This window comes from Pteropus medius, unplaced genomic scaffold (assembly GCF_902729225.1).
Source record: "Pteropus medius unplaced genomic scaffold, Ma_sr-lr_union100, whole genome shotgun sequence".
In the NCBI taxonomy this organism is placed as follows: domain Eukaryota; kingdom Metazoa; phylum Chordata; class Mammalia; order Chiroptera; family Pteropodidae; genus Pteropus; species Pteropus medius.
This window is the reverse complement of record NW_024355205.1, coordinates 35205549-35223851: the sequence shown is the minus strand read 5'-3', so window position 1 is coordinate 35223851 and position 18303 is coordinate 35205549. Positions and strand designations below refer to the sequence as shown.

Genomic DNA, 18303 nt, shown 5'->3' with positions numbered 1-18303 from the left:
CCAACAGTATCACGTCATGTGTTCCATCCCTTGCCAAGTTAGCCCGCCTTTTCTGGTCGATGGGAAGTTGTCTTCCCTGCTCAGGCCACTGACAAGTGACTGCAGGAGCAGGTAAGAAGAGTAACGAAGTGGAGACCCCTCTCTCAGGCCGTACGTGTTTCTGGAGCCCAGAGCACCCTAGGAAGATGGATTTTATTGAGGGGCAGAAGGGCGACACGGTGGGATTCACATTCCCGTAACGAAGCCCTGTTTTTCAGTTTACCTGTGAGCTCACGTGACCTCGCCGTCTGTCGTAAGTCGTCCCGCATCCAGAAGGGACCACAGTCCCAACACCGTGAAATCAATGATCTGTGAAGTGGGGAATACAAATCGCGGCCTGATACGTGAGGCTCGATTCTCCGTAGACGCTTTGCCCGTGTCGGTTGTCGGTGCCATTTTATTGTTTGGAGAATTGACCGTTCCCAGGCAGAATGTCTCAGATTTGACGTGCTTTAAATTGCTCGCTTATATTTTCACTTCCAACATGTACCCCCTCCCATTGGCCAGTGGGTCTTCCGGGACTGAGCGCCCGTGAGAGGCCATCTCAGGTACCCTGAGTGGGAACTCAGAGCACTCCTGCCAATACGCAGACACGAATCACATTTTTAAATTCATCTAAATCGTCTTCAAGCGCGTGCCTTCCCTGAGGAGGAGTGATGTAATCTGAAACCAGATGGGATGATGAGGATCTTGGCTGGGGAGGATGTGAGACAGTGGAGACCAGGAATGAGAGGACATGGGAAAACGGAGACCACAAGCCCAGATTTTGTGCAGAATGGAGGACAAACTCTGGATAGGGCGTCAAGGCCTCAGGAACCAGGACCAGGCTATGGACGCAGTCCGAGCTTCCACAGCTTGCCCACGCCTTATTCTGGGCCCTCCCCAGCTCCAGGTGGTCCCCCTTGTGTGCTTTTCCTCTCGGGTTCTCCCTCTGAAAATGATCGTCACCATGTCACCTTGTTCTTCCAGGACAATGTACACCAGGTCCTTTCTTCCTTCCTTTCTCCCTCCCTCCTTCCCTGCCTCCTTCCCTCCCTCCCTGCCCCCATTATCTAAGCGCTTGACAAACTCAGCGCCACACTCAACACTCACACACTAAGAATTCAGGCAATGAGTATTCACTGCGTGCATCACGTGAGGCAACTTTTCCAGGCAGTCGTGAAGCATCTCTAGAAAACAAGCCCCCGCGCTCATGGAGCCCGCATTCCCCCAGTCACCCCAATCTCCTCTTCCTTTCTCCCCGTGTATTCCTCCCCCTGGTAAAGTCATCACGGTCTGTCTGGAATCACAGACTGTGAGAATAAGCCGCCTTTGCGTCCCTCCCACCAGTGCCCACAGGAGTCACTTTGCACGTGGCAGGGGCCCAACTACTTGCTATTTGAGTCAAATGCCTTTGAGAATTATTTTAAAATGAGACACCGTCCTGCACCCCCTAGCAAAGATATTAACAGGGAGGATCTTCCAAGTCCAAGTGTAAGAAACAAGTTTAAAAATGAAAATGACCTGGGCATTTAAAAATAGAATGATTCCTTACCATTAATTAGAGGGTGCCACCTGCCAATCCAGAGATGTACCTGGCGCCCCGAGGGGGCATGCGGGAGACGGGCAGGGAATTGCACTTTGCTCTGCAGCCCCTGGGCCCCGGCTCTGACCCAGAAGCACAGCCAGCCAGGCCGTCGGTGGATGGTCTGCAGCCTCCGCTGGTTCCTGCTGGTCCCTCACAGACCTCCTCTCATTTTGCTATAGATACAGTGCTTTGAAGAAGGCTCAGCTGGAGACAGAGGTGTGCAGCAGGTAGTTTGTGGCTAGGAGGCGGTGAGTAGCCTGCTTCTCCAGGAGGTTCTATCCAGGGTTAGAATCTGGGGGCAGCCCTCAGCAGTTGGGGTGCATGAAAGTGCCACCCCCGACTCTCGGTCTTTGAAGTAGGTAAGTTCTGAAGTTAACACATCACGAAGTGCTATCTCGGGAGACTTGAGATTGGCTTTTTTTTTTTTTTTTTTGTGAAGAACTTGCTGTTGTCAACTTAAGGGGTTGGGCAACAAGCTTCCTTTTTTGTGGCACTTAGCTACTAAAAATAAGTTCTTCATAAAACCTCTTATCAGCATGAGACTGTGGGCTACTTCAGGGAAGATAGACTGTGTCCGAGCCGATTTGTCCCTATAGCAAGGGTCCCTCAAACTTTTCGTCCCGGGACCCTATACACTCCGAAAAATTACCGAGGACGCTGAAGGACTATTGCCTAGATGGTTCTGTCAATTGATATTCACCGGATTAGAAATACAAATGGAGACGTTATCAAAACACGTATTTATGAATTTATTTATAAACAACAGAAGACCCATTCTGTGTTAATTTAAATAATGTACGTCTATGAAAGATAACTATATTTTCCAAAAAGACGTTTAGCGGGAGGAGTCCCGTGGTTTCACGTGTTCGCGTAGCCGGTGTAAGAGCCGGATTCCAGCACCGCTGGCCGGTGCAGTCTGCTGTGGTGTCACATCATGTCGCCTCTGGAAAGCGTCACCGTTCACCTGTGAGGGGGTGGGACGCCTTCGTCCATTTATTATGATAGCAGCGCCGGGCAGCAGGCTCTCTGGGAGGGTGTCGGGACCCCAAGGGGTTCCTGGGGCATGCTTTGAGAACTACCGACCCGTGGTGCGTAGCCTAGTACCCAGCCCTCCGCTAAGGGCAGGGGTCCGGCCACCCCTGTGAACCGGATGCACACCGTCTCTGTCCCCCAGGAGCTGGCTGGCGGTTACATGTTGAAATGCGTCCCCTATGTTCATCTGTTGGAGTCCTGACCCCCAGAACCGTAGCACGTGACCTTATTTGGGAGTCAGATCTTCACAGAGGTGATCAAGTTAAAGTCAAGTCATCAGGGTGACCCTAAGGTTGATGTCCTTACAAAAGGGGACCCTGGGACACAGACACGCAGAGAGGGAGATGATGTGAAGACACAGGGCAGGGCAGCTGTGCACAGCCCAAGGAGGAGGACAGTGCCTCCCCCGTCACGGCCTCGGGAGGACCCCCTCTGCCCACACCTGGTCTGGGACTCCTGGCCTCCAGGGCTGCGGGAGATCACAGTTCTGGGCTTACGTCCGTGGTTGGCGGTATTCGGTTTCAAAGCCCCAAGAAGCGAAGGCACAGACTGAGCGCCGAGCGTTGGCGTCACCAGCAGCAGCGTCGCGTACTCAGGGCAGGAGGGGGTGCCCTCCTTCAGCGAGGACGCATGCTCCCGGCAGAGCTCGAGGACCGGGGCTTCTCCGTAGGCGAGCAGAGCAGAGAGCGGGATTTCTGAACAGAAATCGACTCACAGAAACAGACCGGACTGACGGTCACCTGAGCGGGGGTTTGGGGAGGACGGGCGGAGTCGGTGACGGGGAACCCAGTCGGTAATAGTGTGATAACGGCACAGTGACAGACGTTCTGACGCTCAGTGTGGTGACCACATCGTAGGTCATATAAATGTCGGATCGCTATGTACGCCTGACATGAATATAATACTGTATACCAGCTATGAGTTAAATGGTAAAAAAGTGCCTCCTTCATCAAGCAAGTTTATCGTTTTGTCAAAAGGGGAAGTAGCTGGTCCTTTGCCTCGCTGCTCACGCTGTGAAATTTGCCCCCCAGCGTGACGTGCGCAGAAAGGAGGAGATGTCACAGCCTGCCATTTTCCCCCAACGGTCCTCAGAGCTTGCAGGCCTCAGCCCGTGGCTGCCCCAAGGGTTCGTGGTGACGCAGGGACACCCTGGTGCTGTCATTCCTCCCGGGTCGTCCTCCCTGAGGGCCGCCCTTTGTAAGGATGGGGAGCCCCGGTGAGGTGTTCCCCGCATGCGCAAGACCCTTTGAGAGTGGCCATGGCCCTGGACAGCCTCTCCGAACAAATAGCACGGATTCTGGCTTCCCCAAGTTTGTCTGTGTGGTGACCTGGAGGTCCCCACTGCACGGGGGGCAGAGGAAGGCGCTGACGATTTATCGTACTGGATGCGGCTTTTGGTGTACACATGGCATGCGTCATACGTGTGTTCCGATTGCATTTCGTTTTGAAAACAATAAAATTGAGAAGGTAGAAATTCATCTGCGGAAGCCCTTACGAGGTGGGAAATATCAGTCCGTCTCAGGGAAGAAGACAGTTCCTGGGCGTGGAGCCAGGACGTCAGCGGGGCTCCCATTTCACTCCCAGTAAAACCCTGGTCCTGCCGGTGGCCTGCCAGGCTCCACCTGCCTCAGCCTTACCTGGCTCACCGCCTCGCCCACCCCGCATGCTCTCCCTCCCTCCTGTGCAGTAAATCGGAGACGGTTCTCCGGCTGTTTCTGAACCCAGCGTCCCACTTCTGAACTTCGGTGTCTCCTTCTGGTCTCGTTCTGGTTATTATTGGAGCCCTGGGATCCAATGGGCTCCCTCCCTTCAAGTGTGCTCGGGCCTCGCCTCCGCCGTGAGGCCCTCCCTGACGACCACTCCATCTTAAAGGCGTCGGTCCGCCCCTCTCCTCCCACCCTTCCTCGGTGGGCTCTGCCTCTCCTTTCCTTTCAGGCACATCCTCCCTTCTAACTCAGTCCTCAGAACTTCGGGTGCATGCAGTTTGCCTTGTCAGTCGGTTGAACCCGGATTCCGACGGAGTCGTTCTGGGCTGGGGCCCGAGATTCTGCACCTTCGACAAGGTCCCCAACTGCTGCCGGGCCCAGCATCAGACTTTGAAAAAGAAGGTTCTGATTCGCTCTAGGCTTTACTTATTTATTTGGAATTTGAAAGACGGTGTGTGGCCTGCCCTTGAGTGGGTAATGGGAACGCTGGGAGTGTGGATTCAGCCGTGCTGCAGAGGGCTCAGAGCTGATCTCGACAAGGCAACATCCAGCCAGACTGCGGGGCAGGAGGAGCAGGGGGCACATGTGCGTTCATTAGCGTCCTAAGCTATTCAGACAGGTAAGGCCATTTTTTGTCCCATTCATCACCGGCTGCCACCCGCACCCGCTGACAGCGAGATGGACACACAGCCACACAGTGTTTTACGACTCAGTCGGAATCTGGGTTCAACCAACTGGCAGAGCGCGAAGGTGGGGGACGTCGGTGCGCTGTGTGCGGGGGCAGTGGCCGTGGACGTGCGTTACGAGTCTCTGGCATCGCACGCGGTGATGACACCGTGGCCGCGGGCGGCGGGGCCCCGCACGACCCCGCAGGCCTGGCCCTCTGGACTCCGGTCGGCTGGTGCTGGGGATCAGGAGCCCCGGGCTTCAGATCTGTCAGCGGCAGCAGCGGCTCCCCGACCTGCAGTCAACGTAGGCCCACAGGGCGGGACGATGGGGCGGGACGCATCTTTGGTTCCAAATACGTCACCCTTTGGGCAGGCGTGGCCACACGGGGCACCCTCGTCAGCCTCGTCCTGCAAGTTGCTTGGGTGGATGCCGTAGGACGCCCTGCTCCTCTGGAGGGAGGGCACCCTGCGGAAGCCACGGGGCTGGCGTGTGGTCCACCCCTTGCGTGTCCGGTAAGCGTCTCTGTGCAGCACAGGGCCTGCACGGTGGTGCACGTGGCCTTGGACGTCGGACACTTCTGCTTTCTCGTGGAAAAGATGGGTAGACGTGGACGTCCCTGGCTCCGCTTCCTCCACGGGCGTTTGGTGTGATAACTCAGGAGGTCCCCCTAAGGAGGCGGCCCAGACACCCAGGCGCAGGCCCCGCAGGGGCGTCCTTAAGCGTTTCAGGCCCCCGCGACATTCTGCAGGTTACGGCGGGTTTGGTGTGAAGGGAGCTGCAGGTTCTCAGGGATTCTGACTTTCGGAGTAGGCCGGTTGCAGAGGGCCCCGGCTGTGCGCCAAGGCGGCCCCGTTGGGGACAACCTAGGCGGGCGTAGTCAGAAATTGTTGGACACGTCGACGATTAATAACTCAGATGTATTAGGTTTTGAGATCAACATTCCCAGAGTCATAAAAAAATGAAGTTTTGCCAGCAACCAGCGCATTGGTGCATGAAGAGCCTTCCGAGGATGGGGTGCTCTCCGGTGCTCTGTATTACATCACGGGAGAGGAATGAGCTGGGCACAGAGTGTGAACGAAGGTTATGCTGCCCTGGCTACTCGGTCCCCTCCCCATGCAGCAACTGCAGCAGACGTATGTGCCGGGAAGTGTGCAAAGCACAGCGTAGCCCCTGGCCCCGGGGAGGGGACGTCATCACCCCCAGAGCTGACGTGGGGCCTTGGTGAGGATGGGCCCCTCACAGCGCCTCAGCATTTAGCTCTTGCCACAGTGCGTACGGGTGGCATCTAAGAGAAAGAACCTGTGTTCCTGCCTGCTTTAGACAGTGTGCAGCCCGTGCTGACCATTATCTGGGGACAGGAATGGAAAGGAAAGAAAGGGGGGTCCCTGGAGCACCTCGAGAATAGTGGGGACCATACGTGCTTTCCTCTCCTGGCCTGAGAGCCCCGTCTCACTTAGTGGAACCACATTACCTGTTATTCCTGGTGGTTCGATGTGCGGGAGAGCCCAGAGTCCCCACGCAGAGCGTCGGTCCTAACCACGCTTGAGGACGTGACGCGGGCTCCCAGGGCCTGACTGTCTCCTCCCCATCAGGAGGGACGAGGAGAGAAGTGAAGATCCAGGGGCGTCGTGGGAAGAGCCTGCACTTCCCTTCCAAGCTTTTTGGCAGCTCCACAGGTGACGGGTTCCCACCTTATCCACGCAGCTGCTCAGAGACGGAGAAGGCAGGGCTGTGGTTTGGCCATCGGCAGGAAGAGATTGGCACAAGTTAGGTCGAGCAGGTTTTGTTTTATTGTAAGGAGGAGCCCTGGGGAGCCTCGGAGAACCAGACCCACATTCCACAGCTGGGAGACCAAGGCTCCGGGGCTGGAGTGACACCAGCTGGCCGAGAGGAGCGAGCAGCTGGATCTCAAACCCGGGACCCTGTGCTCCTGCCGCCCCGCTTAAATTCACCCATGCCCATCCTGGCACTCACATGTGGAATCTGGCATGACGCATCCGTTTTGGGGTGACTGCATCACTTTTTTTTTTTAAATTAAGGCTGTTATAACACCCTCCTCTTATGGGAAATTGTGGATTGAAAGTTCGCAGGCAGGAGATAGACACCTGATAAAAATGAGCTGAACCAGCGACAGACTGTGGGCGGAGGCCAGGACATCTGCTGCTTCTCTCGGGTGCTTGCCAGGGTTTCCCATTGTGCCAGAATTTTCTCATGAATAAAATTCTTGGAATTTTATCGAAAACAATGAATCCATGTGTCAGAGATTCATGGGTGAGACACATTCCAGATGTGTAGCATCCTGTATTTTTAGCAGATGGATGTGCGTTTTGAAAAAGGCTAAGCGGGGAGCTGCCTGTTTTTCCCGGAGCACCTTCTGAAGATGAGAGGTCTGGTCACCACCCCTCCCTTGGGGTTCAGAGAAGGGCTGTGCTAGTAGAGGAAAAATGCCAATGACCCGTCACCCTGTGCTCCTGGGGGCTCTGTTCTGAGGATCCTCTTTGCCGCTTGAAACCTGAGTCACCTGTATCACCCTGGGCGAGTAAGCTTCAAAAGACAGAAGGGCGAGTTAGTCCCACGAGCTTCTTAGCGAGGCTGCCGTAGAAACACCTCCATGCACACGTTTATTAAAAACCTCGCGAGATTTTAGGGAACGTTAAAATGAAAAGCATCGCAGATCTCACATCCCGGTGGAGTCTGAAGAACATCAGCTGTGTGCCATGCACTGTTTTAGGGATGGAAGTGGGGTTATGTGATAAGAACGAGGTCCCTCCCTCTCTCCCTCCTCCCTGCCTTCCTCCCTCCTCCTCCTCCCCTGCCTCCTCCTCCCTCCCTCACTCTTTTCCTCCATTAACTCACTACAAGAGAGTGGCAACAACATGCCAGAGACTATAGCAGCAGTTTTGAGCAGGGGATCCAGACCCCTTCCTGCACAAAGCTGATATTTATTTGACATCGAACAAACTGATACAAAATTACAACCAAAAAACCCTGTAGAACTGGACCATGGACCACAGAGGCTGTTTCACAGGGGGCTAAAGTGACAAATGTGCTCTTAACAATAAAAACTGCTCATCCATCCTTCTCCCCGTGTTAGAAAAAGACATATGATTTTTAAATTTAGTAGTACCGACAAGCAATGTGCCTTTTCCTGGCATCTGGCTTGTTAGAACATGGTGAATAATGGACGGTCCAAACCACAGCCTTGAACCTCAGGGAGAATTTGGCCAGTCACATCAACTTTCTAGAAAGTGATCATAATTAAAATGAGATTTTTAAGGTTTATAAAAACCTTTTATATACACTAGCTCAGTGGTCCCCAACCTTTGTGGGACCAGGGACCGGTGCACCTGTGAGAATCTAACGCCTGATGATCCAGGGTGGAGCTGAGGTGGTGATGCCAGCGCTGGGGAGCGGCTGCAGATACAGACGAAGCTTCGTTCACTCACCTGCCGCTCACCTCCTGCTGTGCAGCCCAGTTTCTAACAGGCCACCGGTACTGGTCCCTGTCCCAGGGGATTGGGGACCCCTACACTAGCTCATTTGATCCACTTAACACCCCTGGACCCCTAGTTAGGGGCTGCGCAGCTATTATCAACACTACCTTTATAATTGAAGAAATTGGGACTCTAACAAGAATAAGGCAGCTCTACTTAAACTTGAACGTGCAAGTGTATATGATCCCCCCCCACACACACACACACCTGGGAATGTTATAAAGTGCGTTCAGGGGTTAGGGAAGTTCCAGGGAATCTAGAGAGCCAGGGCAGAATCCAGCTTCACATTCAGGTTTTCTGATCCCAAATCCGGGGCCACTCTGCTCCGCCTTGCTGTCTGTCGCCTGCATTTTGGTGCATCTTCATTTTTTATCCCAAATGCGGTTATAAAAAGTGAAATGAAAATGATCTTTGCATCTCAAGTGAATTACTTAAAACCGGATAAAAATGAAATGAAGGCTTTTGATGACCCATCTCTGAGTGTGAACTGGTGACAATGATTAGAAAAACAGAAACGAGTGCTGAATGTCAGACACTGGCAAACCCGGGCGGGCGCAGAAGGGCCTAAGGGAGCAGCGACTGCACCTTTTGCTCTCGCCCTGACTTAAAACATACAAACAGGAAGTCTGCACACAGGCTTGTACACTTGTTCTTATCTAAAGAAGGAAAGAAGCCTGTGGGAAAAAAGTGTGTGTGTTTTTTTTCGTTTTTGTTCTTTTGTTTTTTTGCAGGAAAACAAAGTAGCCATTAACATCACTTATGCATTGTTTCTTCTGTTGTTTTTTTTTTTAACCGCTTTATGAAGGCTTGATTGACATACACCGAGCTGTGCATACTTAACGTGTACAACTTGATGAGTGTGGAGATAAGTGTTCACCCATGAAACCATCGCCACAATCAATGCTGCAAACACATCCGTCACCTCTGGAAGTTTTCCTCCTCCCTCTTTATTTATTTTTTGGTGATAAGAACACTTAACATAAGATCTAACCTCTTAGCAAAATTTTGGGTATTCAGCATAAGGCTGTTAACTGTAGCAGCACTGTGCTCTGCGGTCCAGCTCTGGGACTTACTCACCTTGCGTATCTGAAACCTTGTACCTTGGCTGCCGGGCTAAACAGTCCCATCTCACCCTCCCTTCAGATATTTTAAAGAACATCCTGCATAGCACTGAGAACATGAACAAGAGTTGTTTTACAATGCCGTTTCTTGAATTTCTAATTCCTCAAGGCTCACGTAAGTCTCGTTTTCATCACGAGGAACATCACTATTCTTTGTCTGACTATTTTCTACAGTTGCATGCTTCTCTCCTCGCTTTGGGAAAGTGAACTTACTGGTAGGCTTTATTTTTCGTTCGTACGTTCCCTAGTGACATTGAGTCCCGAGTTTAAGCCCACGTACATTTAAGGTAAAGCCTGCAGTAAAGTGCTCCATGATGATGGGACTGCAGACGTATGGCCAGTGGCCACTGGCTTCTGAATTCCTGCTCGCTGGCTCCACGACCCGCCCATCCCACAAGTATGCGCCCCCTTGACTCAGTTCTGTGGTTAATATGGTCGTCCGCAAACACGTGATCGTGAGAAGCTATTGTGATGCTAGGAACACACACACGAAGGAGCCTGCCCTGAAAATGCTTATGTTTTCATAAAAGTGAGAGAAGTATGTGAACGAGGAAAATTCCAGGGGCAGCCGCTGGAGAGGTCGAGGGAAGGCAGAGAGCTCAGAGAGTGGGGTCAGCCGGAGGTCGCGAGGGGCCCGTCTCCAGCTCAGTCCCTTTCGAAGGGATAAGCTGAGGGCAGGGAGCACACCTTCTAGAATGAGAACGGAAGAAATGGGTAAAGGTGAAGAGAGGAAGTCAGGTCCTCTCTTTGTTGGCAACCTGTTGGCAACATCTGCCCTGGAGGATGTGATAAAAGATAAGGAGTATGGAAAGGTCCTACACGGCGCCGTACTAATGAAGATAACGAGGCTAGACGGGTAGGCAAGTGTGTCTATTTATGCACGAATGTATATGCATGTGCGCACATGTCTGCACACGCATATATGTACATGCACATATATGCATTCATGTATATGCATGTGCACACATGCATGGATAGGTACGTGCATATGTATGCATGTACAGATGCACACATCTGTATGTGTGCATGCATGCACATGCATGCACGTGCATGCACATGCATATGTGCACATGCATGTGCATGCGCGCGCACATGTGCATGTAGGTGTATATTTATGTATAGATCGGTACATGTATATATGTGTGTATGCACAGACATGCATATATGTGAATGTGTACACACACATGTGTGCATGTGCGTATGTATGCGTGCATGTGTGTTTGCGTGCATGCGTGTGCACACATGTGTATATGTGTGTGTATTTATAGATAGGTGCATTACGCATGCATGCACAGATGTGTATATGTGTGCATGTCTACACACATGCGTGCACGTTTATATATGTATGCGCATGTGCGTGCATGCACGTGTGTTCGTGTATATGCATGTACATGTATATGTATGTGTGTGTATAGATGGGTGTACGTATATATGTATACGTGCACACATGCATGGATAGGTACGTGTATATGTATGCATGTACAGATGCACACATCTGTATGTGTGCATGCATACGCATATGTGCATATGCATGTGCGTATGTGCGCGCACACATGTGTATATAGGTGTATATGTATAGATCGGTACATGTATATATGTGTGTACGCACAGATATGCATATATGTGAATATGTACACACACGTGTGCATGTGCATGTGTGCATGTGTGTGCGCACATGTGTATGTGGGTGTATATTTATGTATAGATCAGTACATGTATATATGTGTGTATGCACAGATATACATATATGTGAATGTGCACACACATGTGTGCATGTGCATATGTATGCGTGCATGTGTGTTTGTGTGTATGTGTGTGCACACACGTGTATATGTGTGTGTATTTATAGATAGGTGCATGTACACATGCATGCACAGATGTGTATATGTGTGCATGTCTACACACATGTGTGCACCTTTATATATGTATGTGCATGTGCATGTGCGTGCATGCACGTGTGTTCGTGTATATGCATGCACATGTATATGCATGCGTGTGTACGGATAGGTGTATGTATATATGTATACATGCACACATGTATGCATGTATGTAAATGTGCATGCACATGCACCCGCATGTACGTATGTGCGTTGCGTACCTCCACACCAGCCCAGGGTCTCATTCTCTTAGCGCCGGGCTGGTGTTGTGAGTTGTAAACTTGTCTGATACAGAAGTGATACCACATTGGGGAAATACGCTCTTTAGATGGGCTTTATTTGCCTATGTACATTTTTCCTTTGAGGTTAATCCAAGATTTTTTATATTTTTGAAGGACTAAAATAGCAATGTGTTAAATGAGAAAAACATGAGCTCAAAGCTAGACGCTGCATTTATTATATCATTTTCATGCCTCCTCCACTGAAGAATTAAGAAGAAAAGGAAAAGATGTCAAGAAGGGGCAAACATGAGTCCCATCCAGCCTGACGAGGCGTCTGTACCATGCAGTGTTGAGCTTTTCTGGTATCCTAATGAAAAGACACAGCGGTCAGATGAAGTCGCTCCTCACATGCGATGAGGCTGTGTCCGAAGGTTTAGAGTAAAAACTCCTGAGGGTCTGGCATGCCGTTGGGTGGACGGCAGGAGGGGAGAGTCCTTCTCTAGGTGTGTTGTATGTTTTCTGGTGCTTTTCTCTTCTTCGGCTGTGATCAGCAGTAGACTTTCCAGAAGCATCTCTTGCATGCACGCTGCCTTGAAGAGAAGCTATAAACAACTGGGCTTGAGACAGCCTAATAAATAGTTTTCCAATATCATGAGATCTGCTGACATCCATTAAAGGCCACCCAGTGGCACTGGCTCTTGCACGTTATAAATAGGGTTCCTCCCTGCCCTATTTTTCCTGTGTACCATTCGCTAAGAGAAGTCAGGTGTCCACTCACAATGAATGCACCCCAATACGTGGCCATTAGTTTAGGTCTGAATAATCTGATTAACCAAAGAAAAGAATAGGTTCGTTCACTTAGACTGTTATGGGAGAAATAATGAGATGTATCTGGGACCCATCACTGCGCGCTTTTAGGCTCCTAGGAGAGCCCGTGGTGCTCAGGAGGTCCCTAACTGCTTTCCAAAGGACTTTCCGCTTCCTCTCCTGGTTCTGTACGTCCATCTTAAGTCCTGCGAACTTGGGTACTTGCTCCCTCGCCCTCCCCCGCCCCTTCCCTCCACCAGCCTCTCTTTCTAGGTGACTCCACCTCTTCTCTGTGATAACAAGTCTGCTCTTTCCAGAGCAAAGGAGCCCAGGCAGAGAGACACACTCCGACCGTGCCCTGCATTAGCCCAGCCTCTTCCTCCTCCTCATGACACGCAGATGCTGTGAGTGTGCAGGCGCCGGGAGCGACGCCTCTCAGAAACACGAGCTCTGCTTCTGTGGCATGCTCGCTGCTGCCATTCCCTTTCTTTTTCTGTCCCATGGGCAGGGGTGACAACTGACCTTATGGGCTATTGTTAGGACTGAATGACCATCGTTCATAAAATTCCAGATGTGATTGTTAATAAAACGAAAAACGATCTGTCATCGAGGCAGATGAAAAGCTGCCAATAAATGTGACATGTCACTGATTGTAAGATGCGCCCAGGTTCCAGAGGTGGCAAAATGTGAAATATGGGGGTGTCTTAAAGTCAGTGACATAGGCTTTAAAAAGATACTGCATGCAAAGCACTTACCAAGGTAATCTGGCGTATTATACGATGGATCATCTGTTTGAGTCGAGAGAAAAGCGGCTGAAAGACGGTTCATTCGTCACAGTGGAAGGAGCTACATGATGTACCAAATTCTGTTTGCCCAGGTGCAAGAGAAGTTTAAGGTAGAGTTTTGCATTGGGTTGGAGTGAATGAGTACTCCGACAGGAACGGGCAGGCTCTGGGTTTACGATGACATTGGCTTTCTGAAGTGGACACCGTATTGTCACAGCAAAGGCTGCTATTAGCATTTTTTTCTGAAGCATGCCCATAATCTAAGCGTGCTTGTTCCGCTTAGTTTTCCCATTTGTTTTTCGTGACCATGCGAGGCACATGGGCTTGAGGAAGCGGAAGACCTATTTGAGAATCTAGTGCTCTGGACATCGAGCCCTGGCTGTCTGCTGAAATTTTGAAAACCATTTAAGCAATACTTCCCTCTGTGTGCTTCCTTTGCTCCAGCTGTGAAGGCGAGCGCATCATTCTTTAAGATGTTCTCAGTTTCAACACTATCACACCCGGATTTTCATGAAAATTTAAGTACGTTGGATTCTCTGTGTCAGCTTTACAATATTTTTATGAACCATCGGGCCCACGTTAGAAGCAACTCTGAGCCCAGACTCTTATTTTCTAATTTTTTTCACTTGAAATAAAGGAGCCTCTCAAAACATTCATCTGTTACTGAAAGGCATCCGGGTCTTTGCTAAAAGTGGCAGTTTTCAGTCTTTAGTCTAAGCACTTTGGACCCTTTGTTGTACCCAAGTCACTTAAAAATAGAAGCATATTTTAGTCTTATCGTATGAAATATAATGTAGTTGAGTCCTCTCTACTTTCTGGAACTATCGGTCAACGGTTATCCCATGATCGAAACCCGAAGGAATGGTCCTCATATGTTACCGGTACATTCAGTACTCACACGAAATAGTGAACACTGCACACGAACACAGCGGGCCCTTTTGTTTTGGAGCAATTTGCTTAGAATTTATGTGTTTCTCATAAATTCATAAAAAATGGCATTGGGAGTCTGCCACTTGCCACATCAGAATATCCCAGCTCTCCTGGAGCCCCACACACGAGCACACACCAATGTAAAGTTCAGGTCTTTTTATAGTAACATAGAGGCGGGCATATTAAATTATTATGCCACATTTCTGCCAGGTTTTGACTCTTTTGGATTCTCCGTTACAAAGCTACCAGAGCAGTCCCCAAGTCCTGCAGCTGGGCGAAGCTTCCGGGAGACTATCCTATACATGTTAACTAAGGCTTCTGCAGACACCTTGACGGGTAGGCAGGCAGGTAGGTGAGATGGCCTCGGCCGAGGAGGGGAGCCACATGGCAGGCAGGGAGGCAGGGTCAGTGTCAGCCAAGGCCAGGAGGTCTCCCCGCTTTGAAGTCCCAGGGCTCGGGCAGGAGGAGCCTCTGCATCAGCCTCTGTCATCCACACTGAACCAAAGAGGTGATGAAACCTGCGTCTAACATAGCGAGGTCAGGCGGGCGAGCAGAGGGATGCCGCGGGCTGCAGTGTGCTTTCTGTTTTCCTCTGCAGAACAGCAGTTCGTGTTGAGTGATCGGCCTGCTGAAGTAGGTCTCCAGACACCACCCTTCAGCGGCTTTTTACTCGCCCGTCGTCAAAACGCGCGTGCCACGTTAGCCGTGTGCGTGTGAATGGCTGTGAATGGCTGCGTTTATGTGTTTGTTTCCTTCCCCTGACGTGGACTTCGCTCCCGGAGTTTGGCAGTCTTGGTTTAGTTAGAACCATTTTAGGGCCAGCTTCTCACTCGCTCTGCGTTTCCAGGATGTGGACTGTGTTTCACTCCTTTGCAAATGTTTATCCTGAAGCTTCCTCATTTTCGGGCTATTTCTCCTCTAGTGAACAAAAGTTGATATTCTGAATCATATCACCTTTCTCATTTCGATGCAATATTAACTTTGAGGAGAATTTTAAGATACGAAGAAAAGATGTGCGTCTCCTCTCTCTCCAGCTTTGGTAATCTTTTTTTTTTTTTTAAATCGATATAGTACTTTGATTCCTTTCTTTTTGCTTCGCGCAAAATAAATGCTTTGCCAGATCGCGAGAACAGGTCCCCCCACGCACTTTCCCTCAAACACACACTGCAGCCTTGTCTTATTTCTACTATTTCAGTCCTTTTTAAAAATCTCACACGGCCTTTATAAGGTCACTGGATACGTTTGCAAGAATATCCTACTTTATCTTGGAGATATGTGTATATTGTAACGTTGTTACTCTGTGTAGGAAAAGCTGTTCTTTTTGTTTGTGATTTAAAAATTAGCCTTTGCCTTACATCTAACCGGTGTCTGCCAGTTCCTGATATTAGGCGTGCATCTGGTCCTGCTTCTCTCCGTCGGCGCCCACGCTAACATTACATAGTATGTCATTCCCCTGGAGCCTGGTGGAGTCTGCAGTGCCAGGCGGGGGAGGGGGCAGCCATGGCGTGTGTCCCTCTCTGAGCGTGTAAATCCATCTTCTCCAGCACAGCAGCGGGAAGGGAACCTCCACTTGGCAAAGTTCTTTAAGAAGCTACCATTTTGGTCTTCGTCAGCACGACTACGCCGAGTCTGTGGTGCCAATTTTACTTTTAAACCCACCTCGGTGAGTTTAGATGCCTTAGTGTCCTTCACGCCATCCGTGACTGGAAGAGAGAGCCGTGTCATCCAGGCTCCCTGACACTGGCCACGCCCGTTTCCGCACACCAAACTCCCGTGCTGTTGCTGTTCGCTGACGTGCTGGCTGTTGCCGTGTGCTCAGGATGGCTTCCCTTTTCCTTTCTCGTGCCTCATTCAGGCTCTGTGGTCGGCACAGTATATTCTTTTATCCATTTCGTGTTGCCGTTTAAGCCCCACCCCCACCCCCAATTACTCTTCCTTAAAGCATCATAGGCCTGTGATTCTGGGGATTTTAAAGCAGTCAGAGGTGGCGGGGGGTTATGTCTGCACAGACACCTGGCCACCCCTGTGAGAGCTGAAGCATCGACTTTGTCATCTGTCAAGCCCCCTACTCACTGATTCACCGCACGGTGCATCTGGCAATGAAGTTCGAGTACTTGGGCAGCTATGAAAGAAGTTGGTCCTTGGGTAGGTGGGGGACAGAGTGGCCAAGCACACCCAGGGTTGGGTTCATCAAATTGCGTGAGTTCCCTAACAATTTGCTAGTTCTGGCTAGGGAAAGAGACCTCTACCTTAGAAAGGCTGCTCGTCAGGCTCGGTAACTAATGGGAAGCATCCTTATTTATTTAAAGGTCAACTCAGAGAATGAGAAGGGAATGTGAGCGTAAACATATATCCCAAACCAGGAAGTGTAAGAGAGGCGTTTTAGGCCGTGGGGGCAGGGGGAGCAGATGATCAAACCAAATCACCTCTGTCACTGATTCACTGTTGACCTTGGGCAGCTCACGTCAGCTCTGGACCTTTCTGGGTCTCAGATTTTCTTATTTGGGGATGAGAAGTTTGGATTAGACAGTCTCCACTATGCCCCCAGCTCCAAAGTTCCCATTTTAAAAAAAAAAAAAAGAACGTGTGACCAAATCAGTATTAGCATCTCCGTTGATAGCAATACTACGGACACCTGAGGACCACAATGAAAAAGAGCTTCATGTGTTTTTTTTGTCCTGTTATAGAAACCACAATTGGATCGTCTCATAGCGATTACGTATAATAGCTGCACAATATATCATTCACGTAGTTGAAATTTTCAGATCAAATTTGCCTTTGCTGAATCGAAGGGAGAGGTGGCCAGAGGCTAGCCGTTTGTCCAACTTAAAAGTGGAGAAAAATGCTCTAGCAGTGACAGACCTGTATTTCTTCTCCCCAAATCGTGCAAAAAGAGCAAAGATGTCCACAGAAAGTAAGGAGGGCAGAAAGAGCTAGCCGGTGATCCAGATATTTTAAACATCCTGGTATTTGGAGACATCTGGATAGCTCACAGCACTTTTTTGCGTGTGTTTCATTTATCATCCAGATGTTCGCCATCATGGGAGCACCGCTCGAAACTCTATTTCAGCTAATAACTTAGAGGTGGAGAGACTCGTATCTCTGTGTGTTTGTCTTTGGTGCTTCATTTTCCCCTGGCTCTTCTAAGTACCTCTCCCCTAAACTCTGCCGGGAACGTGGCCGTTTCGCCAGATGCTTAGGTGTGAGCCGTCACATGTCTTTTTTTAATCTTCATGGCCATTCTGTACCCTGTCTGCTTGGACTATAGATTGCATTTGTCAAATAATGACACATGCAATTGGATGTCTCCTAAGACCTTTGAAATCCCACTTCCTCGAGTTGAGATTAAAGGGGGCGTTATCCGCACCGCCGCAGTCCAGCCCGGGGTGTTTGGTGACCTGCGTAAAAGTTTCCCTAGGCCGGCCAGTTCCGACGTTTATGGTCTAGAGGGAAGAAAAACAGCTACTTTTTTTTTTCCTGCTGAAAGGTAGAAATGGAGGCCATAAAACTACCTAAACTGTGGTCCCAGTTAGAAATGACTCAGAAGTCAGCACCGTTTTGAGACATGCCTGTCCTTCGGAGTGTCCTGAATTGTGTTTCTTTGGGCGTCCAGGAAGCCTTATCAGTTGTGAGCGAGGACCAGTCCTTGTTTGAGTGTGCCTACGGAACGCCACACCTCGCCAAGACGGACATGACCGCGTCCTCCTCCGGCGACTATGGACAGACATCCAAGATGAGCCCACGTGTCCCTCAGCAGGACTGGCTGTCGCAACCCCCGGCCAGGGTCACCATCAAGATGGAATGTAACCCGAACCAGGTGAACGGCTCAAGGTAAGGAGACCGCCGACTCTCACTCTTCTGCTTTTCCTGTCCCTCGCAAGGGGCCCGTGGGACTCTCCACGCTTCTCCAAAGACCGTTTCGGAAAGTAAGAGCATCGTCCAGGAACGCGGGCCAGTCGGAGAAACTGCGTTCTCCGATGGTTCGCGTTGAGGGTAGAGGTTGTAAAACCGGTAGTATATTTACCGAGGTCCTTTGAAGACGTGGTGTTCAATTC

General features: G+C 50.3%; 1 protein-coding gene across 5 annotated transcripts in view; it reads left to right on the top strand.

The window, feature by feature from the left end:
- Nucleotides 1-18303, top strand: part of ERG (ETS transcription factor ERG) — a 240853-nt gene that overhangs the window by 155867 nt on the left and 66683 nt on the right. For all 5 annotated transcript variants that reach the window (XM_039857350.1, XM_039857355.1, XM_039857353.1 and 2 more), the window contains one exon: nt 17862-18079. In XM_039857350.1, the coding sequence (XP_039713284.1) occupies nt 17862-18079 (218 nt within the window). The remainder of the gene's footprint in view (nt 1-17861; nt 18080-18303) is intronic.